At 36.0% G+C, this 25,153-nt stretch overlaps 1 protein-coding gene across 6 annotated transcripts in view; it reads right to left on the bottom strand.

The window, feature by feature from the left end:
• The window catches only part of LOC107747020 (HMG box transcription factor BBX-like), a 38,542-nt gene that overhangs the window by 8,073 nt on the left and 5,316 nt on the right, over positions 1-25,153 (bottom strand). For 4 of the 6 annotated variants that reach the window (XM_016561429.1, XM_016561428.1, XM_016561433.1 and 1 more), the window contains exons 2-12: positions 22,718-22,799; positions 17,441-17,612; positions 15,346-15,603; positions 14,725-14,926; positions 14,072-14,139; positions 8,539-8,619; positions 8,299-8,373; positions 8,107-8,184; positions 6,331-6,408; positions 1,367-2,234; positions 814-952 (exon numbers count right to left, since the gene is read on the bottom strand). In XM_016561429.1, the coding sequence (XP_016416915.1) occupies positions 814-952; positions 1,367-2,234; positions 6,331-6,408; positions 8,107-8,184; positions 8,299-8,373; positions 8,539-8,619; positions 14,072-14,139; positions 14,725-14,926; positions 15,346-15,603; positions 17,441-17,599 (2,006 nt within the window). In that variant the 5' untranslated portion in view covers positions 17,600-17,612; positions 22,718-22,799. The remainder of the gene's footprint in view (positions 1-813; positions 953-1,366; positions 2,235-6,330; positions 6,409-8,106; positions 8,185-8,298; positions 8,374-8,538; positions 8,620-14,071; positions 14,140-14,724; positions 14,927-15,345; positions 15,604-17,440; positions 17,613-22,717; positions 22,800-25,153) is intronic. The other 2 variants (XM_016561432.1, XM_016561430.1) reach the window with 2 other exon arrangements.

Below are 25,153 nucleotides of genomic sequence, written 5' to 3'. Positions count from 1 at the left end.
TATTTGGAGTACTACTTGTGCACAATGCATATTTCTTAATATTAAACCTAAAATGTTTTTTAATGGGGATTGCATGATCTCTGAATAATATCAGTTTTTAAATGCAAGATATTTAAAGTGTACCTGAAGCATACTTGCAATAGTTCTACTTTAGCACAATCAAATATACTTCAGTATATCTTTAGTTGGACTTCAGCACTACTTTCACAATTAGTGAATTAAGCACAAAATTAGTTTAGCAGAATTTAAGTATACCAGTTTAGTATACCAAAAGTCCAATTGCAGGGTATTTTTATTAAACACATAAATATGTAGTATACTAAGGTATTTGTAGTATACTTGGCATGAAATAAATGTATTTCAAATACATTTTAGTATATTTATTTTTCACTAGGGTGTTTAAGCTGTTCTGTTACTTTTTAATAATAGAACATTTTAGTTTGTTTTGATAATCTTAAAATCTATTTAAATTGCACTTTTAATTAAATATCAAATACATATGTAATTTACATTTAAAACCCCATGTATAACATACATTCATTATTATATTTAGGTGTTTTTATAGCCTTAAATTAGCTTGTTGTTTGAAGGAGCACTGAGCAAGATGTGATTTTGTTTGTTGTCCCCCCCCCCAAAAAATGCAGAAAATAAAATGTGCCGTTTTTTTTATAGACCTGATTGATCGAGAAGAAAAAATATTCCATTATAAAAAAAGTTGTTAGTCGCAGCCCAAATAAAATAAACTCCTCTGCAGGAGAAGAATCACTTTTTCCCTGCAGATTCAGTGATGTGAAACGAGGAATTGCAGCTCACCCTGGGGTGGTTTCCTCTTTAGACTTGGACTTCTTGAGCTTTTTTGGGTTGCTGGTAGCAGCTTGAGAAAATACCCAGCTCTCCTCATTCCAGCCGCCCTCATGATCGGACACACTTCCTCGCATGGACCCTCTTTTCCCTACAACACAGACCAGAAAACCAAACAGCACTTTTTCATTTACCGTATCACCTGATTTTAGTGTATATGTGAATTACTTGAGATAAAGGCCAATTGACTCATATTAAGTTAAAATGTTAATGATATTCAGTATAATATGATATAAAAATAAACATCATGATGTTGAAATTGTACTTCGGCCTACAAGGGTACAAGGCTTCCTTAGAAAATGCTAGGAAGCACAACCTAATCTATTTTTGTGTTGTTGGCATATTTGCAGAATAAGGAGATATAAATGGGGAAGTATGTTTTTCCATGATACTATTTGCTCCACATGATCAGTTTGAACTAATGTGTAATGAGTTTCAAATCCAGTCACACAGTACCTATGACAAGATCAACAAACAGGAAAGGAACCTGTGGGATGTGCGTTACCTCTGTCTACATTTGCTCTCAGTGATGTAAGCATCCCTTCGGACACCAGTGTCTTATAAAGCGCTCCTTTACAGCTTCGTTCTGACTTCCTGGACCCACAGGTCTCTGGCTTAACATCTTGCTCTCTATCTTCCTGTCTGGTTTGAGGTGGTTTGGTGTCTGTGTCTTTCTCCTCCAGTTCTGTAGGATGAGGAGGAGAGCACTGTGGTGACGAGTCCTCCACGCCAATAGGGGGCTCCACCTTCATGTCTGGCTCATTCTCACACTCATCTTTAGGGGTCAGAGGAGCTTCCTCAGTTTTCATCTCTACGTCCTGCGGTTTATTGGTCTCTTCCTCCCCTTCTTCCTCTTCCTCCGCGTCATCGTCTTTTAACTTCAACTGTTTTTTCGGTTTAGGTTTTGATTTCTTCTTCACCGCTGGAGATTGGTCCATTGTGGGGCTGCTCTCACTCCCTGAGGGACGAGCTTTCTTCCTGGGTGTTTCTTCCGAGCCCCAAGCACCTTTTGCTACTGCTTCGATGGTGAACATCACGCTGTCCAGGTCCGACTCGGGCGAATGGCGCTTCTTTGCCTTTTTGGGCGATGCAGGATTTTCGTCCGAGTCTTTATTTTCTTTCTTCTTTTTCTTCTTCTTCAGCGTCTTACACGGGCTGAGATCAGATGGGGTGGTGTCAGTAGGGGAGGACGAGGTGGATCCGGAGGTAGAGGATGATGATGATGATGATGTGGTGACAGGAAGTTCAGGAGTGTCTTCGTGTTCTGTGGTGACTCTGCTACTTGAGCTGTGCTGAGCACAGAGTGAGGAGGAACCACCAGAGGGCTGGGAGGATCGAGCTTCCATCTTTTCAGCCTCAGAGGCCAAACACATCTATGTACACACACACAAGCACATCAGGTTATGGGAAAAATTATATATAAGCTGCCTGGAAGTCAACACGAGACTATGTTCGCAACCCATTTTAATCCAATACTGTGACATATTGCTAAGTGAAACAGGATAAAAAAAGTACGCCCTTGGATTTGATCCATTAGTAAATGTTTGAATGATGAAATTTTTGAAGTTTCTATACTTTCACAAATGCAATTCTTAATTAGTATCTTTATCTTGTTTCAAGTTAAAACATCTATACATCCTTAAAAATGTGAATCCGTTGAATAGGAATATGATTTTTAAACTAATTTTCAGCACATATATTTAAAAATGTGTTTTGTCAGGGGTGCCCCCTTTCGCCCCTCATTTTTTCGTTGGTCTTAGAGCCATTGGCTATAGCTATATGCAGCAACCCAAATATTAAAGGGGTCATATGATGCGATTTCATTTTTTCCTTTCTCTTTAGAGTGTTACAAGCTCTTGGTGCATAAAGAAGATCTGTAAAGTTGCAAAGACTAAAGTCTCAAATCCAAAGAGATATTCTTTATAAAAGTTAAGAGTTAGCCACACCTACCTAAAACGGCTCGTTCGAACACGCCCCCACATATCTACCTCACTATGTGGGAAGATTTGTATAACGCCGCCCAAATGTTCACGCAAAGAAAGAAGGCGTAACTTTTATTCTCACTGTAGTATTGTTGCCGCTGCCGCCATGTCCTGAAGACGCTGTGTGCTTCGTTGTGAAAGCGAAGCTACTTTGTTTGGTCTTCCAAAAGAGGACGATATCCGCTTCGTTATGCCTAGAGCTGATCTGTGCTGGTCGCTGAGGGAATACATCAACTTAGTGCTGTGGATCGCCAGCACATTTTATGGAGGACTGTTTACTGATCCTGGGAGAGTTACGTTAGACTAAAATGCCGGCAGTTCTGACTCACGTAAGTACGTTTTCTTTTATCATTTGCCACTGATGATTCAAACGCGAGTTTTGGGCAGTGTGGATTAACGTTAGCACTTGTTGTTTGTCATTTCTCTGATCACAAATGCAGACAGGGTTTTATGTTTACGCGGCGCAATGCAACGCAACGCGTAAAAAGACAGTATAAGTCATTATAATCAGTAATTATGTCCCCACTGGATGCAACAAATGCCTCGTTTGTAATGGGTTTTAATGTTTATGTCTCGTCGCTCCGGCCGGACCCGGCATCAACAGTATGGTGAGGGGCGTAACATTTCCGTCTCACGCTTGAGGTATTCGGCCAATCACAACGCACTGAATAGCTGGCCAATCACAGCACACCTCGCTTTTTCAGACCGATGAGCTTTGTAAAAATCGACGCGTTTCAAAAAGGCGGGGCATAGAGGAGAAACAATAATATACAGTATGTGGAAAATAATGTGTTTTTTTAACTTTAAATCGCATAAACACATTTCATTACACCAAATACACAAAATAATGTTCTTTTTAGCAGCATCATATGACCCCTTTAAAGGTGTTATGGCCGGTCAGCAGGAGCATAAAATACTTTTGTATGCTGACGATATTTTACTTATCTCTAGTAATCCACAAATAACAGTAACTCACAATGTGCTCTTTAATTTATGACTTTTCTCAAATCCCAGGATATAAACTTAATTTGAGTAAATCTGAAGTAATGCCTCTGTCTAAAAACCATAATATGTTAGAAGTGCAATGGCCATTTAAATGGGTCTCATCTGGGTTAGTTTATCTAGGAATCAAACTTGTACCTGGATTAGAAAAAATTATGCAGGTTAACTTTCAACCAGTTATTCAAGAGATCCAAAATTTGTTACAGAATTGGAGCAAACTTACAATGTCTATTTTGGGTCGAATTAACCTTGTTAAAATTATAATTGTTCCCAAAATTAATTATTTGTCATATATGCTCCCCCTTGCATTACCACTATCACTTCTGAAGGAGTACAATAAGAATGCAGAATCCTTTATTTGGCAAGGGAAGAAACCCCTTTTTAATCATACCAAATTGTATTCTGCTAAAAGTTCGGGTGGGCTCTCTCAGTGGACTAAAATCAATATGGCGCCTAACGTAACGTAGGCGCCCTACGTGGGTGCATATTGAAAAGGAACTGTTGGCCCCTTTTTCCAACAGAGGCTTTCTTGACACAGCTCGCCTGACCAGTACCTGACCAGAATTCTGTTCTTAGATTTGTTAAAGAAAGTTGGAAATTGAATCACCAAAACTTGTTTACTTGATATTGGTACAATGGTTCATATGTTGTATGAATGTGATAAGGTTAAAGAACTGTGAGAAAAATTTGTACATTTTGTTAATAACATTTTCAGCCTAACACTACACAAGAACCCTGCTCTCTGTATGTTGGGTATTTTACCAGAAGATGCATGCCTCTCCCGGCAACAAAGGCAATGGTGCCGTCTAGCTATGGTGTCTGGATGTAGAGTCATTGGAAATCTGTTACGCCCTCTTCATTTGATGAATGGCTAGAACTCATGCCCAATATTGCTAGCTATGAACGTGTGATATTTAGAGTCTCAGGACGCCTTGATCTGTATATAAAAATATGGGGTTCTTTTCTTGCATTGATTGAGAAAATGGTATAAAGAGAAAAGTATAATGTCAAATATGCTCTGTCTCCTTAAGAGTGTATGTAAAGTCTAAGATGTCTCGGTGTGTCTAAACCCTAAATATGTTGGGGGCAAAAACAAAAGTGTTGCGTTTATAATTTTGTTCAGTGTATATACATATATATATATATATATATATATAAAGTAGAAATATACATATTGATAAATCTGTTATTTTATGTTTTATATCCAAGTTGTTTTGAGTTATCTTAGAACATTTTGATAAAAATAGTAGTTGCTAGTGTAAATTGAATCACCAAAACTTGTTTACTTGATATTGGTACAATGGTTCATATGTTGTATGAATGTGATAAGGTTAAAGAACTGTGAGAAAAATTTGTACATTTTGTTAATAACATTTTCAGCCTAACACTACACAAGAACCCTGCTCTCTGTATGTTGGGTATTTTACCAGAAGATGCATGCCTCTCCCGGCAACAAAGGCAATGGTGCCGTCTAGCTATGGTGTCTGGATGTAGAGTCATTGGAAATCTGTTACGCCCTCTTCATTTGATGAATGGCTAGAACTCATGCCCAATATTGCTAGCTATGAACGTGTGATATTTAGAGTCTCAGGACGCCTTGATCTGTATATAAAAATATGGGGTTCTTTTCTTGCATTGATTGAGAAAATGGTATAAAGAGAAAAGTATAATGTCAAATATGCTCTGTCTCCTTAAGAGTGTATGTAAAGTCTAAGATGTCTCGGTGTGTCTAAACCCTAAATATGTATATATTCTATTTATTTGTTACTGTCATTCTTAAGTGTTATATTAAGTCAGTTTTGTTGCCGTCAATTGTTTAAATCAAGTTCGGATTGTTTTATTGTGTTTAAAAAAGCAAAAAAAAAAACAAAAAAAAAAGTGTTTTGTTCATTTGGTAAAGATAAAATACAGATAAAATAATTGCATTAGGATTTTTCAGCAAATAATTGTTAGTGGATTGTTTTGAAACAGAAAAAAAAAATGTTTTTATAAATTCTAAATCATTTTAATTAAAAAAAAAAAAAAAAAAAAAATTATTAATAAAATTATTATTCATAATATTATTTTATATATAAGCATAAATGTTAAATACATGTTATCTTATTTTCTAAAGCAAAGTTGTTTAAAGAGTTTAGGTTACATTTTGATTTTTACACTTTTCAGAAAACATGTACTGATGAATTGTTCACAATTACACCAGGAACATGTAATAAGAAAGTAAAAGGGTCCGTTTTAATTTCATGTTGATTTTAAGATATATAAACACCCACCAGGTGGCAGCCAACGCTTCAGAACTCTCCTAGGATTTATTACATAACATTGCTTGCCATTGTTCATGCCAACTGGTCAACACCAGCCACTGCCTCACTGAGCTTTAATTCTGCATTATAACATCAAATACTGTAAGCATAAAATTCATCCTCCTGTCTTGCATCTTTGTGTAACCCGGGGCAGTGATTGTGCTGTATGTGGGTTGGTGATGTACCTCAGCGAGCTGGAAAAGAGCCGACTGGCCGCACTGCCTCCCCTCAGACGCTGACTGAGACCTACTGGAGGAGATCTGCTACAGAGACACACAAAACACACATATCAAGAGCAATAAACAGAGGAATAGGAAATTATTTGGACAACTCGTTAGGAAATTCACCCACAGAGAGGAATACAATTCTGATTTAAATCACAATGTTGTGATGGTGAGTGGTGCTCGCACATGCAAAACTCACTGCCAAAACTCACATACCATTTAGTTGCTAGGATTTTAAAGTCTATGGGATTTTTTTTTAATCTGCAGGATTAAAAAATATATAAAACTGAGAATTAATGATTTGTTCTAACTCTACTTATAAGCAATAGTAATAGTGATGCTTGCCTTAGTAAACACGACTAATAAGAACTAATAATGTTTTTATAATATTACATGGCTGCAGGTCACTGTCTAATTAGCTTTTCATTTTTATTTTGTTTTAATTATAAATTTAGTTTTTTGTTTTATTTGTAATATTTGAATATTTTTTAAAAATATTTCTATATTTATTTTTTATTCTACATTTATTTTAATATTTCTATATTTCATTTATTAAAGTTTTAGTCATTTTAGTACCTCACCTTAAACTTGTTTCAGTTAGTTGCCAAAGCAACATTTCTAATTATCACTCTAGTATTTTAAGTTAAAGGTTTTTTTTTTAGCTTTCTTTTAATTACGGAAAACAATTTTAAATAGTTTTAGTTTAGGTTAACAGTAAAAAACTGCCTAATACAATCAGTCTTGCGTCACATGCTGTCACGTTTTGTGCCACAATTTAAGAACAGAAAGTGCAAACTGCTCAAATGAAAAGTTAATAGTTAGCAGATGGCCTTTAGAGCTAATGACACTGAAGAGAAATGACGAAAACAAAAGCAATGACTGGAAGTTCAGGAGTATCAAAATGGCTGCCTGGATGGAGGAAGTTGGTGTTCTAGCAGGTAACACACCAGCAAAAGAAGAAGTGGGACATTTTATTGACACTTTTTGAGTTACTGAAGGTTTCTGCTGTGGTCACTAACTGCAAAATACAGTGGGTACGGAAAGTATTCAGACCCCCTTAAATTTTTCACTCTTTGTTATATTGCAACCATTTGCTAAAATCATTTAAGTTAATTTTTTTTCCTCATTAATGTACACACAGCACCCCGACTGTTCTTGAATGGCCCAGCCAGATCCCTGACTTAAACCCAATTGAGCATCTCTGGAGAGACCTAAAAATGGCTGTCCACCAACGTTTACCGTCCAACCTGACAGAACTGGAGAGGATTTGCAAGGAGGAATGGCAGAGGATCCCCAATTCCAGGTGTGAAAAACTTGTTGCATCTTTTCCAAAAAGACTCATGGCTGTATTAGATCAAATGGGTGCTTCTACTAAATACTGAGCATTTTTCAGTTTTTCTTTTTTAATAAATCTGCAAAGATGTCAACAATTCTGTGTTTGTCAGTCAATATGGGGTGCTGTGTGTACATTAATGAGGAAAAAAAATTAACTTAAATGATTTTAGCAAATGGCTGCAATATAACAAAGAGTGAAAAATTTAAGGGGGTCTGAATACTTTCCGTACCCACTGTATATATACAATCAATGTGAACACTGCATAATGCATTTAAGAATAATTCCTTCCTAGCATAGCATGACTGTATCTGCACTATATGAGCGAGGTAAGGTGGGACGAAAAACATTCAGAGTGGGATGGACAGGGGGGCAATGGAGTCTCTAGGAGAGTTCATCTGTACCTCAGCCAGTTGAAACAAGGGTGATTTCACACAACTCTTGGGCAAGTCTGGTGAACTTGGCTGAGATGGTCCAGAGGCCTAAAAAGGACATTAAAATGAACCGAATGAGTGCTCAGTTTTAAATTCGAAAGATAATGGAAATCTTCCACATTAATGTAGCACTTCTTTCCCTTGAGTGTCCAAAACCCTCACCTCTACATGTGTGAGAGAGCTTGTGTCCTCAGCGTTCTTACTTCCCCCAGCTGGCTGCACCGGACTGGAAGAAATCTGAGGGGAAAGAATAAAAACATGAGTTTCAACAAAATGCATTTAGATCATTAAGCAAGTCATTTGGACGCACACAGCCAACCACACATATCAGAGACATCTCACTGCTAAGGAGGGTTTTAAGGGTCTGTTATTAAGGACTGACAAGTCTTCAGGTGGTCTCACCTCAGCCAGCTGGAAAAGGGCTGATTTCCCAGTGTGCTTAGCAACATCTGTGCATCCTGTCTGGGAAGAGCTGGAGGAAATCTAAAACGAAAGGATAAAAAAAAAATGAAATCAGTAAAGCAGAACAAAGCCATAAAAGAAAACTACCTCGAATCAACATCCTCTTTGAAATGACCACTGACATTTACAACTCAACACCTCCCTCTGTTGACAGTTTGATGGAAAAGCCACAGGTAGATTCAATAAAATTAAAAAATACCCATCAATTATGCTGTCTAAACAGGAAGTGACAGACAACGAGACAGTTTGAGGTGTCTACGCTGGAAACCGCTGCACATTACCTCAGAAACTAGACATCGGCATTAGTAAAAAAGCTGAATAATTATAGTCTACTTTGTATTCACTGAAGTCAATTGATACAGGTTATTTTAGAAATAAGCAATTTAAATAAATTATTCTGAGTTGCAGACAATTATAATTTTTTACAATGCTACATATGGTTACATAATGTACAATATATATATATTTTAGGCCCAAAACCAGAAACATTATGAACTGGCTTTGATATAATGGTTAAAGGTTATTTAAAGGCAGAATATGTAAGTTTTTTGATTAAAATATCCCAAAACCACTAGAAAAGTGTTATATATTTTGCTGACTTGTGTACTTACATTATCCCAAATGTTTTGAAGAATGTTTAAATCCAGAGAAATAAGCAATTTTAACTAGTGTAACATAGTGTCATTAACTGTTTCCATCACCCTATTTTAATGCGCATTGTGAAGTATCGCATGAGAAACGAGTGATGGAAACGCCCAATTTCGAATAAAAATCCCTTAATTCACAAAAAAAGTTTTTACGCTCGCTTGAGGTGGTTTTTGACTTGTGCGAAAAAGGGTTGATGCGAATAATGGGAGATGGAAATGCATTTTGCGAATAAATTCCTCCAAGGGTATCAAAAAAGGCATGTGACTTTGCGCTATGGGACGGCAAAACCTGACTAGCAGCATCCACCTCCGAAAGCAATGAATGCTTATTCATTGTGTTTCGTCTGCTCGCTCTGAGGCGCAAGTAATTTATTATATATTAAAATTATTATATTCTCCTACTTTTCTTAGTGATTTATAGAGACAGTTTATCAGGAAGTGACGATTTTGTTCTCTTTGACTTGTTGGATGGAAACGATGCTTGTTCGCAAATGTTTTATGCGATATTCCAGTTTTGCGCATAAGTTAAATTCGCAACTTTGGATGGAAACCCGGCTATTGTGTCGCCTGCCAATGACGTCATAACCCCTCGATTTTTCCGGTTTTATTTTGTTGAAAACATGGAAACCCCAAAGACACTTTAATATGTTATGCATTTTATTAGACAGGTGACGAACGCACAGAGCAGCATTATAACGGAACTTTCAATACACTCAAATTGATCTAGTATAAAACAGCGCTGTTTTACCCCACATACGCATAACCAGAAGAAGCAGAAGCGGTCGACTGTGGCATAATAAAAGCTCTGCTGCTATCGAGCCGTGTATCGCGCTCCTCCTTCATTAGCAATCACTCCAGCAGCCTTGTTTCGCTTCCACGACTTTTAGCCCCACCCTACTACAGTGACCTTGACAAGTCTTTAATACATTAGCTCATCAATTAACATGATGTCTTGTTTGTTTTGAATATGCGCCCTCTAGCGACGAAAACTTACATATTGTGCCTTTAAATAATACATATAATGAAGTAAGTCAGAGAAATCAATTCACATATTTGATATTTGTAAATAAAATATTTGTTTTGTAGTGTTTAAAAGTTTGGGCTCTGTAAGAAGTTTCTCTTATGCTCACCATGACTGCATGTAACAACAGTATAAACAGTAATATTGTTAAATATTATTACAATTCAAAATAACTGTTTCCAATTATAATATAAAATATAATTTGTTTATGTAACGGCAAAGCTGAAGTTTTAGCAGTCATTACTACAGAAATAAAGTTCAAAAGAAGTACATTTGTTTGAAACATTTGTTTAAATGTCATTTTAATCAATTTAATGTGTCTTTGCTGAAAAAGGTAAATTGCTTCCAAATAAAATATTAATTTTATACTGAAATAATGTTCAAAAGAAGAACATTTGTTTGAAACATTTCTTTACATTTCTTTAAATATACTTTTGATCAATTTAATGTGTCTTTGCTGAAAAAAGTAAATTTCTTGCAAAAAAACAACAACTTTATATAAAATATAGTTAAAAAGAAGAACATTTGTTTTAAACAATTTTGTTTAAATGTCACTTTTGATCAATTTAATGTGTCTTTGCTGAAAAAAGTATTAATTTCTTGCAAAAGACAAGTTATCCATAAAAATAGGACTGCCTTGCATTGGGCACAAGAAATATCACATACATTCACACACAATATTACTGCATTATTTTAAGCAAACTGGAAAAATGAATTAACTGGTTTAGCTAAATAGTACAAAAAACTAGAAACAAGAAGACTATTGACATGAAGCAACTTCAACATGGTGTTACTTTTAATTTATCATTGACTTGTAGTGCACTAATGCCATGCACAGTTGCTTTGGATCAACCTGTGTGTGAAATTTTGTTTGACATCACAGAGATTCAGAAGACTATTCCAGGTTAAACATTACGGACAGTCAACAGGTAAAGAATTCAGCCCTGTCCCCTCAAACAAGACCAAACAGATGATGTAATGTGATTTGTCCGCAAAACGAGGCGCTGCCTTTTGTTTTGTATAAATCTCCCGTGGCCCTCTTCAGTGACAAATGCACTGCGCCGAAGGCAATTAGGATCACTTAGTGGCAGGAAAATGGAATTTACAGAGGATTAACAGGAGTGAGAGTCTGAGGAACACACACAAACAGCTCACATCCCTGATTCACACACACACTTTGGCCTGGCGTCTTCAACGCCTCATAAAGCTCAGCTCTACAATTTATGAAGTCTATGCACCTCCTAATGGCACACAAACCCAGTTTGGGGCCCAAAACAGTCATCCCAGTCTGTTTAGTCACAGCCCGCTGCGGCTGCCGTATCCGTGGAGATGGGCCTGTCACAGTTTATTTACATGAGCACTGATCATGTGCTCATTATATCAGAGGTCTGCCGTGAGTACAGAATGATGCAGATTTGTCTCAATCACATCAAGATACGAGGACATGAATCTAGACTAATAGCTGTTATTCCCATCTAGAGCCCTCTTTGTGTTCTTGGTTTAAAAACTCAAAACTCACTTGACTGTGGTTATATTGACGTATGTGTTTCTACAGCAAAATCTGCATATGAATATATGCAATTACACTTTAACCCATTCTAAATGTTATTATTTTGATTTATTTGTGTTTTCCAAGGCTGTTTTGATCTGCATACGAGCTTCTTGCATATGAACTACAATAATTTTTTTTCAGAAATTAATTGTGGATGCACTGATATTAAATTTATAAAAAAATATTTTAAAGGGGTCATCAGATGCCCATTTTCCACAAGTTGATATGATACTTTAGGGTCTTAATGAAAAGTCTATAACATACTTTGGTTAAAATTTCTCAATGGTAGTGTAAAACAACACCCTTTTTATCTTGTCAAAATCAGCTCTGTTTTCAGCAAGCCGTTTTAGTCCATGTTCCTTTAAATGCTAATGAGCTCTGCTGACACCGCCCCTCTCTTACGTGGGGTGACGAGCCGTTCTCATGATACTGTTTACTTTAGCCGTGGAACTTGCTAACTAGCACATTATTAGGAAAGGTGATTTGCAAAGATTCATAAAAGAACCTTATACTCACTTCTGTAGGTGAGGCTGGATCACGAACGATTCGCACAAACATAGACGCATTTAGGTAGATCGGGGGCACATTCCCTTCAAAAACAAAGGTAATCCACTGCGTCTTCAGCGGCTCAGATGTCAGGAGTAAATTACGACTGCTATGTTCATTATTACATCCAACAACAGAACACATCAATAGCTTAGGAGACATTCTTGTCTACATCTGCTCCGGCGGTGAAACAATGGCAGACTGATGACAGCTCACTCAGGGCGGGTCTATGGTAAAATGTTAGTGTCAATCAACAATCGTGGGAGGGCCTGGGTCTGTGTGACGTCACACAGACAGGCATCTGAGAATGGCTTGATATGAGAAAGGGGAAATGATTTAACGAGATTAAAAAAAAAAAACACTGGGTGGATTTTTATCATTATAGGGTCGTTGTGCACACACACTGCCAACAGACATTTATTTCAGTTCAAACAACTTGTAAAAAAGCATGTCACATCTGATGACCCCTTTAACTAGCCAATATTTTACCAAGACAATAATTATTTTCATACTGTGGCTTATAGTAAAATTCTATACAGTTTTGTCTAATCAAATAAAAAATAAAAGATTAAAAAATACAAATAAATATTCCTTTTGAGAATGGCTAAAGATCACATTTAGGTGTTTTTATATCATTATATCATGTTTTTATATCAGTTTTTAAAGATTAACTTTTAGTAAGTATTAGATTACAACACAGGTAATCTAAATGGAAAAATAAGAGAAATAAGCATTCCAAATCAAAGGGTTAGTTCACCCAAAAATGAAAAGAGAAGAAAAGATAAAGTCATTTTTCTGTTTTCTTTGCGCACAGAAAGTATTCTTGTAGCTTCATAACATTATGGTTGAACCACTGATGTCACATGGACTATTTTAACAATGTCCTTACTACCTTTCTGTGCCTTGAACGTGTCAGATGCGTTGCTGTCTATGCAGGGTCAGAAAACTCTCAAAACAGTAGACTTTAATTATATGCATTTATGGTGTAATTACTAAATTTCCGTGTCAATCCAAAAATTTTTACCACAAACAATTTGCTGTCACTTTAATTCAGCGTCTGCAGCTCAGCAGAAATAGACTCCATGTGGAAAAGATCGCTGCATGACTGCTGCAGACGTACCACTCCTGGAGCGCACTGCCGGACCGCAATCGCGTGCAGTGTGAACGCTCTGATCCGTTAACATGGGCGCGGAAAAAATACGCACCACAGACGGAGTGTGTGAACCTGGCTTTACGTTTGTATGCCCGCCTGGTCTGTTCTGTTCTCGTGCTCCATTTAGGCACGCTGCATTCTGATTGGTTCAGATAGCATACTGCGGGAGATCGGGGGCGCGGAAAATCGTGCTATAAAGCGATTTAGAAATCGCGCACGCTCAAATTGCAATTTTATGACGATTTCGATTAATCACACAGCCCTAGTAATTAATGACAGAATTTTCATTTTTGGGCGAACTAACCCTTTAACTATCCAAAATCATTAAATATACATCCAAAATCAATCAATACAAATGATTTAACACAATCTCTACTACTGTCCAATAATCAGTATGATACAGCACATTCCTAACATTAATAAAAATATGGCAATACATCACACAGTCCTTAAGTTTGCTATTCAAAAAGGGGTCTTGGCTGTCTTGATTTGATCAAAGGTTGCACTTAGCCTAATAAGGTTTTTTCATAAGTATTAAAATGATGTTACTGTACCTCTCTGGTGGTCAGTGCGTGCTCCCCTGCTAACAGCAGCATGCTTAAGCCACCCATCTTATTGGGATCTATAAACACAGCAGAGGAAATAGATGTAAATAAATGTTGAACTATACAGTTAAACAACCACTGACTTAAAGACATAGTGTGGTGAAGGAATATGAACACTACCGTTCAATAGTTTTTAATTATTTTGTAAGAAATTTTTTTTTTTTTTTAGCATAGATGCATAAAATTGATTAAAAGTGAGAGTAAATGCATTTATAATGTTACAACTGATCTATTTTTGAAAAATTGTGTTCTTTTAGATTTTCTATTTATCAAGGAATTCTATAAATTTAAAAAAAAAAAATCCACAAACCAAACCAAATCAGAATGAATTCTGAAGGATCATATGACTGTGAAGACTGGACTAATGGCTACTGAAAATTCAGCTTTGCCATTACAGGAATAAATTACATTTTAAAATATATCAAAATAGAAACAGTTATTTTAAATTGTAATAATATTTCCCAATAGTTTTACTTTTTGATCAAATAAATACAAACTTAGTGAGCATAAGAGACTTCTTTCATAAACGCAATCTTACCAAACCCAAACTTTAGAACAGTAGTGTATGTGTGGACACATTTAAGTGTTTGTTTTGTTCCTACCAGCCATGGCGAAGTTGAGCTGGGGTGTGCTGTCAGTTTTGGGCTGTTTTTTGGCAACTGAAGATTCCTTGCTAGGGTTGGTTGGAAGAGACCAGACTTTCTTGCGGGCGTTACTCACAGAGTGAGAAGGACTCTTTACTGGCTTGTTGGTGGCAGGACACCATTTGTAACCAGGATTAGCCTTCATGAACGCATCCTTATACTGTATAAAACAGAACATAATCAAATAAAATTATGTGAGTATAGGAGAGCATAAGTCTAAGTGGATGTCCATGACATGCGGAGTCCCACAAGGCTCAATTCTTGCACCGCTCTTGTTTAGCCTGTATATGCTCCCACTAAGTCAAAGAATGAGAAAGAACCAAATTGCCTATCACAGCTATGCAGATGATACCCAGGTTTCCTTGCCTAATAGATTCAAGTCAGCTGTTGACATTTTCCTTCACCTTTGTAACTACTGATTTTCAATTTTTAAAAGTTTTTTCCTGCTGTTTTTCATGGGTTTAAAACTATTAGCTTTTTATGCCAAGTTAATTTTATGTTTGCTATCACATTTAATCACTATGACCACAAAAAACATGGTTACTGTGTATAGTCTGCCTCCCTTAGACTGATTTTTACCTCCTTCGCCATGTCTGTGTATTTCTGTTTTTCTTTGGGGTCCAGTACGGCCCACCAGTCCGCCAGGATCTTAGTGGCTCCCCGGTTGTCTAGTCGCGGATGCTCCTGTCGGACCAGTGAACGGTGCCGTTTGCAGAACAGCAGAAAGGCGTTCATGGGCCGGCGAGCCCGTTGTTCAGAGGAGTATTCCTCACTGTCATCTTCCATTCCGCCACACTCTCCCTCCTTTGCTCCACTCTCTGCACATAACACCGGCTCCTGAGGAGAGAAGTGAGGAGAAAGTGGAAAGAGACATACAGAGACCTGGTCAATTTCAGTAGCAGTGGACAAAGCTACACTAAGATTAAAACCAAAGCCTATTAACATATTTTTGCTGCAATATTTTACCACAGTACAATATTAAAATGAAACAATATGGATGAAATTATGAAATTTGAACTAAAAGGAAACTACAGAGGTAGTTCAATTTTAGTCCTTCCTCTATAAAATAATTGACCAAAATGCAAGACATTAGCTTCTGCCACATGATTCCATACCCATAATTCAGAGTCGACACTAATGCTGTTTCTATTGTTGGTTTCAATTTGGTTTTCTGTTGCTAATGTTGGTTTTTGCTGTACTGACGCATTTTTGAAACTGAAACAGATTGGGCGGAAATGGAAGGTCTATTTCAATAGTCTTTATTTTAGCCCATCTAAAATAATACTACTGAACCACGATATGATACATGCTATTGGTATTTTGATATTGATTATTCTAATACTAAAAATTTTTTTTGACAAATATCTGTCTATACAACCCTCAATATATATTTCCATCCAAAAGTTTGGGGGTCATTAAGATTTTTATACAAATTCATTGCTTTATTCATCATAGCAGCATTAAATTGATCAAAAGTGACAGTAAAGGCATTTCTAATATGTTACAAAACATTTCTATTTCAAATAATTGAATTTTATTTATAAAATAAATAAATAAATAAAAATCACGGTTTTCACAAAAATATCAAGCCGTGCAACCATTTTCAGCATTGCCATTAATAAGACATTTTTCTTGAGCACCAAATCAGCATATTAAAATCATTTCTGAAGGATCATGTGACACTGAACACTGGAAATCATTCAGCAACTATGCTAAAAATTCAGCTTTGCCATCACAGGAATAAATTATATTTAAAACATATTAAAATAGAACACATTTTTTATTTGTACTAACATTTCAAACGTGACCATTTTACTGTATTTTGATCAAATAAATGCAACTTTGGTGAGAACAAGAAAATTCTGTAAAAAAAAAAACTTTGGACCCCAAACTTTTGAACTGTATTGTAAATGACTGAAAAATTTACATTTTAAATCTACTAAAAGCTAATGTGTCAATGTTTAGAAGTACACCAGCATATGACATATGACAGCAGTTGACCTCAAAGCAAATACACATGAACTGAAACTGAATTTAAATCTCATGTCGTCTATAGTCTTCAGGTCTTTGAAGAGCACCTGCTGTAATGAGTATTAATTATTCACCCACATGACATGTTGTTCCAAACCCGTAAGACCTTCGTTCATCTTCGGAACAACAAATTAAGAAAGGTAGTAGGACATTGTTAAAATAGTCCATGTGACATCAGTGGTTCAACCGTAATTTTATGAAGCTACTAGATTACTTTTTGCATGCAAAAAAACCCAAACAAAAATAAAGCATTTATTCAACAATTTCTTCTCTTCTGTGTCAGTTTTCGATGGGCGTTTACGACAGTACCACGATGCATGAATGAAGTCATTATTTTTGTTTTCTTTGCACACAAAAAGTAATCTAGTAGCTTCATAAAATTACTGTTGAACCACTGATGTCACATGGACTATTTTAACAATGTCCTTACTACCTTTCGCGTTGTTGTCTATGCAGGGGGCAGAAGGCTCTCAGATTTCATAAAAAATATCTTAATAATATCTTAATTTGTGTTCCAAAGATGAACGAAGGGCTTACGGGTTTGGAACGACATGAGGATGTGTAATTAATGGCAGAATTTTCATTTTTCGGTGTACTATCCCTTTAATGCACTGAAGTGAATCCAGTTTGTGTAATCATTCACCTTCTCCAGCTCCTCTTCATCCTCCTCCTCCTCTTCCTCAGAGAAGTCTGGAGCTTTCTTGGCCAGCAGCGGGTGCCACTGCAGACACTTGCGTTTGGGCCGCTTTCCGCTGACCTCTCCCTCCACCGGAGGTTCTTTCCCTCCACCTCCGCCCTTCATTCTGCTGCTGACCCTGATGAGGGCAAAGGTCAGAGGTTAAGCACGGCCCTTAATGCTCTTTAACATCACATAATAGACCATATAACAGGAAGAGGCCATGACACACTGATAATTACACTGCCTGGTAGTTAATTTAAAGGTGAAATGTGTAATTGTTTACAACAAGAGAAAAAAAGGGAGCAATTTGAGGAAACCGAAAGGCAGCTGCAGACTGCAAACATAATTTGAAGGGCATCATAAGAATATAAGAAAAGCTCACACTATAATCATGTATTTTTGATGGGGTTGTAAATAAAGTAATGTCTGCATCATAGCGGACATATTCAAAGTGCAGTCTCTTCCAGTGCGCAGTGTTAGTTCAAGGAAAACAGGCATGCTGTCGAGTGCAGTGTGGCGCAGTGTTCGCTGAGGGAGAGCGGACACAGGGTTCCCTTCCCTCCCTATCTCAGCACTGTTCTTCTGCGTCTGCAGCACCGGTGCAGCTCTACTGTACATGTGACCTTCACATACACCAGATCTCTCCTCTCCAATAGGACCAAAGCACACATCTCACACACGTTCATCGCATGCACACAAACAGGAAGAGGAAGACAAAAGCAGTCACGTCACCATGAAACTTAACATACAAGCTCACTACTAGCTAGACTGTTTCCTAACTCACATGCTTCAGTTATCATGTGTTAAATTTTAAACTGCACATAGGAAAGGATCTGAATTTGGGAGTACAGTGTATCTAGATATTGCATTAGCAGCAGACATCTTCTGAAAGGTTGTTCATAGCTGGTGTCTGCTGCCCTCTTGCTGTTAATTTGGTTACAGGACTGTTATGAACAAATGCTGACACTAGACAATGTCTCGCACATTCATTCATCGTTGTTCATGTGAGAACTCAAAAAAAGAGCAGATGTAAATGTCTGTTAACCAAGACGTTTTCATGCTTTTTTATTCCAAATGTGATCATTATTTTAAAAGCAACTATATATTTCCATGTAAAAAGATGAATTTATACTCTTTGAGAAACTCTTTATCATATAGAAAAAGCTGGTTATGAATAGCTATATGTTGGTAAATCAAATAATTTAAAAAATGCTAAATTAAATCATTGTCTTTTATATCGTCACCGTATGAAAAACAACTGAATAATCTAAAAATAATGAAGTTAAATGTGAGTAGAAAGGAAAAACTCCAAAGAAAGATAGAAATATGAATATGGCAAGGAAGGAAACGTAAACACAAAATTCTCACAAACTACATGCTGATTAAAAACTGTAAGTGTCAATAGAATAAAATAACGGCAATTAATCTAATGTTTTTTTTCTGTAGAAAGCAAAATGAAAATGAAAAAACAACAAGGTAAATGTTAACATTTATTAGTTTTCTAACTGATTTCTAAAGTAAATTAATAGTTCACTCACTGAATCATTTAATCACTCTTATGTACATTTACATCTATACATTTAGCAAATGTTTTCCTGTCATGTAATTTCAGTCCCATTTTTCCTCTTTGCCACACAAAAGGAGATGTTGTGAGGATGTTCATCCTTCTCTTTTCCATACAACGAAAGCAGACAGTAACAAAGTAGTTCATGATATCCATCTCCTTTTGTGGTCTACAGAAAAAAACGGTGGGTTTCGGAACAACGTGAATGTGAAGTAAATGATGACAGAAGTTTAATTAATGGGTGAATTATTCCTGTCAGTGTTGATTCTTTTTCTGAGGGCATAAACAAAACACACAAGTTCCCTAAAGGTACAGCAAGTACAACTGTGCACGGGCCACTTGAATGAAACCAATCAGGTCTTGCAGGACAGCAGTTCTTCCTTTATGACCAGTCACTATATGCACTAATGGGTGTTCAGCCTGAATGGCAATAGCCTTTCTTAGTGAATGATGGCCTGATAAAGTACAATAAAATGGACATCACAGGAGCTTACATTATCAAATGAGGATAAAAAACACATTGGAAAAAAATGATTTCACATGGGTACGATCGTGTCATCAATTTATAGGAAAAATCCAAAACATACATAATCAACCAAAATATACGACTAATACTCAAGTTTTTCAGTTAGTGTTTTCAGCTTGTTTATTTTCATATAAAAATACGGCATGCATTTGCATAAAACAATGGTATAACATCATTCAGTGTAACTTGTGATAATCATAATTAATAATCGCAATTACAATTTCAAAGTTTTGTCATAATCGTGCAGCCCTAACTAATACTGTGAGTTATGGTTGTGAGAATGTAAATATAGATTAAAATTACTATTAAAGGAATGCAGTAGTAGCATGCTGTTGATTACCACAGAAAATCATTTTGGCTGGTATGTCAGTCAGTACATAAAAAACAGCAGAAATCGTATTTACAATGAACTGTACTTACTGTCAAAGGAAATCTGTGTAAGAAGTAAATGATTTGTTTTCAGTTCAGGCAACATGAAATTAAATTGAAAATTTTGACATTACAATAAAAGTTACCCTTCCCACATGTTTTATGTTTGCATGTATTCTCTGACCTTCCTATCTTATGTACTCTCAGACAGGCACTTGTCATGCAAGGACAACTTTCAAAAACAAATTATATCTAAATTTCCCAAATTTGAATGAAACGAGAGTTCAGAACCTCACTGAACCAAAACAGGGACTTGCAACAGGTTTGCGGTTAAAAAAAAAGTTACATGTCCAAGAAATCTGTTTAAAGCTATTTTTAATTGACATCCAAGATTACACAAATGGGAATATTTATTTGAATGTAACCCTGGTGCATGACATTAAACATAATCCTAATATAAATTTAGTTCTACTCTATTTGAATTGCAAACAGAAAGCTAAACAGGGTAGATGATGACAGGTAGATACAAGATCAGAGATCTGATTTGGGGCACCTTAATATCTCATTATTGTCTAAAGAGTGTAAAGTAAGCTCATTTGAACTCATAGAGATATACATTCCTGATCAAATAAAATGTCACAATGTACAGATAAATCATACACAGAATATTGGGACTTTTACACTGTAGAGGTGTGTCAATGTTCTTCATTGCGACGTCTATCTTTAACAGTTTGATTTGTCAGAATGTAATTATACAGACAAGAAATGTGGCTCCAATCCACTGGTGTAAACAAGGCTGCTTTGCCTAAATCAATATTCAGGTCAGGTGTGCATGTTTTACTAGCAGAAATAATAGGATGAAATCACACTTTAATGATGCACTTCTGATGAATGCAATGAAAACCTACAACAGCTGATACTGTCTAAGAGGATAAGAAAACAGCAGATTTGGTATTCATATGTAAATATCAATAGTGAACTTAGAGGTTTGCATTATCAGACTATTATTAAAAAAAAACCTTGAATAGCACAATCATCCATAAATTAATTGCACGTTATCCCTTCTTTTGTCCTAAGAAACTGCATTCACCTGTGATCTTTAGTTTCAATTTGACAAGCATCGAAACCCGTTAAAAACACACGAATTCGTAATGTGAGTACAACGGATTTGAAGACCCATTAATTAAGAAAATATTTTTTTATGGTTTTAAAGTACTACATTGTTGTTTTATTCTTGTTAAATCTTAGAAAATTGATGGAGTATTACAATTCGTCTAAGAACTTTTTTTATGCTGATTATATTCATTCACTTTTGGCATTTCATATCTCAAACTTTATAGCAATTTCTGTATTAACTTTGATGTTAGATAATAAACTGTATACAACTTAAAGGGGTCATATGATGTTGCTAAAAAGAACATTATTTTGTGTATTTGGTGTAATGAAATGTGTTTATGCGGTTTAAGGTTAAAAAAACACATTATTTTCCACATACTGTACGTTATTTTTTCTCCTCTATGCCCCGCCTTTCTGACATCGCGCCTCGTAAACATAAAACTCTGTCTGCATTTGTGATCGGAGAAATTACAAATAACAAGTGCTACTCTACACTGCTCAAAACTCTCGTTTGAATCGTCAGTGGCAAATTCTTTATATATAAAAAAACATACTTACAGTCTGCGAGTCAGAACAGCCGGCATTGTAGTCTACTCTACCAGGATCAGGAAACAGTTCCCCATAAAATTTGTTTTGTATTAAGTTGATGTATTTCCCCAGCTACCAGCATGGATCAGCTAGGCATGACTAAGCGGATATCGTCCTCTTTTGGAAGGCCAAACAAAGTAGTTTCGCTTTCACAACGAAACACAGCATCTTCACGACATGGCGGCAGCAACAATACTACAGCGAGAATAAAAGTTACGCCTTCTTTCTTTGCGTGAACATTTGGGCGGCGTTATGCAAATCTTCCCACATCGTGACGTAGACATGTGGGGGCGTGTTAGAACGAGCCGTTTTAGGTAGGCGTGGCTGACTCTTAACTTTTATAAAGAATATCTGTTTGGATTTGAGACTTTAGTCTTTGCAACTTTACAGATCTTCTTTATGCACCAAGAGCTTGTAACACTTCAAAGAGAAAGGACAAATTGAAATCGCATCATATGACCCCTTTAAAGCTACAATTTTGGTTTTACATTACAATTTAATAAAAAATATATATATTCAAAATCTGCATGAATTGCTGAAAGGTCCAAAGCTTGTAACTGTTTTTTGAAATACAAGTCAAAAATATCAGATATCACACTTTTTGAATAGTTATTTTTATAAACCCAAATCGATTAAAATCAGAAAATCTGTTTTAGAAATTCATGACAATGTCATCAAGCCTGGCTCCAATACCAAAAACAATGTGGTATTTATAGTCTATTCTTTACAGATTACAATGGAAAGGTTAAAGGAATAACATGCTATGAATTTTATAATTTGCCATTATATGATGATCAAAAGTACAATTTGTTATTGATGCAGTCATTCAGGAAAGTAGACCATGTTTGAACAGACTGGCTTTTTGCATGATAAAAGGTTGAAGAATGAATATGTGTTTTATCTCGGATTGAGCACAACCCAATAAGCAGGTGATTATGTACAGACACGAGCTTAAAATCTGTGATGTAATGAGCGTTTGATCCGTGATGTTAAGGCATCAGATCCCAATTAGTCTGTGAAGAGATATAACAACTGATGAAGGGGAAAAACACATGGCATGAAGTTAAGGTGTACTTACAGAGCCACAGAATATGGAAATACGGTATTTGAAAGATGAGGATGGATCTGTCAGTCAGGCTGTATCATGCGATGAAGATGACCTACAAAGTAAAACAAAAAAACACTGTGCCCTCAGTACAGGAATAAATCGTCGAAAGCAAAGCCAAATGCACCACATAACGTTGCCCCGAGTCCGACCTCATCAGTCAACAACATTTTAAATGTGTTGTGGATTAGTTGGGCATACGTGCACTGCTCCAGCTTCAAACTAAGGTGGCACATCCGGGCTTGTTGATGAAGCATAAAGTTATGACATAGCTCACAGCATATACTGAATTCATTCAAAACCACTTCAGTTATGGCAAGCTGTTGTAACATTTATTCATTACCAGGTATAGTATTTACCAATACTTATTTTTTAACGTTACTAGTACAAAAATCAACACAATGACTTGCAGCAACAAAGTAAATGGACATCAAATAGTCCAATAATGACTAGTATCTTTTTTCAATTTAACTCATTAATTTGATACTAGGAACCGTTCATTAGACATTTGTTCTTATTCCAACAATCACTAGTATCTATAATTTAGCCACTTACTAACAGATGCTAGTATTACTAGATGCTAGTACTATCTAACAGAGACAAGTAGCTACTAGTAAACAAACAACTTACTAAATCGATACTAGTAAAACTTGATTAAGTACAATATGAATATATACAAGTCAGAAACAAATAGCTGATATAAAAAATATTTGCAATAAACATTAGTGACCAATTAGAATATATTGGAATAATTACTAGTTTATAATTAATAATAAAACACTTCTAATGAATAAACTAGCAACGCAAGTCGCATTTTATTATTTCATTCAGAAATAGCCTAGGCCTAATGTCGACACGAAATGTTTACAAACATTATAATAAACACTGTAAACAAATCCTTTCAATTAACAGTAGCCTATTTTGAAAAGAACAAGAATTAAAAATATAAGAAGCTATAGCTATATAAACGACAAGCCAAAACGAATTAATTTAGGCTAAAACTAAACTGAAACCAACGTTGGATCTCTCATTCGACACAAAATCAAATGTTTTCGTATTTGCAATGTATTTGAATGGCAAATTATTATTTATTATGTAGCCTATAGGCTTCACTCGCGTTCCAATATCCACGTAAAACAAAATGTTTTGCATAACATCACGGCGGTGCGGTGATAACACTTAACGGCACAGATTTTACTACATATTTTTTTTTACTACATACTTTTTTTCCCCATATGTTTGACTGACTGTATTTTATTTTGATAATGAACAGGCTGCATTGTCAAGGTAACAATGCTTACCTGTGTCTGCGCATGCGGCGCCGGCGCAATCACTTGAGTTTTTTCCTTCTAACAGTGGAAGAAACTACTCCTTTTAGTCCTAAAGATAATTGGAATTGTAAAAGGTTTGCCTTTACCTTTTTTCTGCCGTCTGTTTCCTTTCGCGCAGCACAAAAATGAACAGAAACTCTGCGTACTAGGCTTGTTGCAGTTTTTTTCATTTTCTTAATTTATTATTTAAGTGTATATGCCTATTTATTCGTTATATATATATATATTAGGGCTGTCAGTCGATAAAATTGTTTTATCTAATTAATCACAGGGTGCTGCGATTAATTAATCTAATTCATTCAGAAACGAATCACCGCTGTGTTGCTCGGAGACACACAACAGTTCTGCTGTGGCTTTATAGCTAATATATTCGTTGGCAAAATTGAACAAAAACACACAATATTGTATTTAAAATATAACACAATATTAATTTAAAATAAAATGTAAATATTAACTTCTTATTTACTGAACTGTTGTAAAAACAAATGTTAGTCTTTTTTAACAGGTCACAGACACTTATCCTTTCTAATTTAAAATAATCTTGTCGGTTAACGGTTAAAAATCGGTTAACGAGCGTCGGTTGTTGGTTAGGAAAAATAACCGAAATGAACATCCCTACTAGCAAGTTGTAGCAACTTTGTAGTTGCATTCCATAAGTCGATGTACTGGTTAGTTGCTAGTCACCGTTCTTAGTTCTGGTTGATCTAACATGGTAATGAACGTCACTACTGCTAAAATGTCATTTAAAGGGTTAGTTCACCCAAAAATGAAAATTCTGTCATTAATTACTCACCCTCATATCGTTTCAAACCCGTAAGACCTTCGATCATCTTCGGAACACAAATTAAGATATTTTTGATGGAATCTGAGAGCTGTCTGACCCTGCATAGACAACGTATGCTGTTCTGTGTCAGCTGCGTCACACGGACACGCTGTTTCCGTTCAGATCAAATCACAACAACGTAGAAAACAGATCCGGCATGACGCAGCTGACACAGAACAGCATACGCTGTTTACGTCCAGCGGATATTCTCCAAAATGGCACCAGGGTGATGCGGAGGAGACAAATTGTTGAATA

The sequence above is a fragment of the Sinocyclocheilus rhinocerous genome, unplaced genomic scaffold (assembly GCF_001515625.1).
Source record: "Sinocyclocheilus rhinocerous isolate Xijiao unplaced genomic scaffold, SAMN03320098_v1.1 scaffold708, whole genome shotgun sequence".
Classification (NCBI taxonomy): Eukaryota; Metazoa; Chordata; class Actinopteri; order Cypriniformes; family Cyprinidae; genus Sinocyclocheilus; species Sinocyclocheilus rhinocerous.
This window is presented reverse-complemented; position numbering and strand designations above follow the sequence as displayed.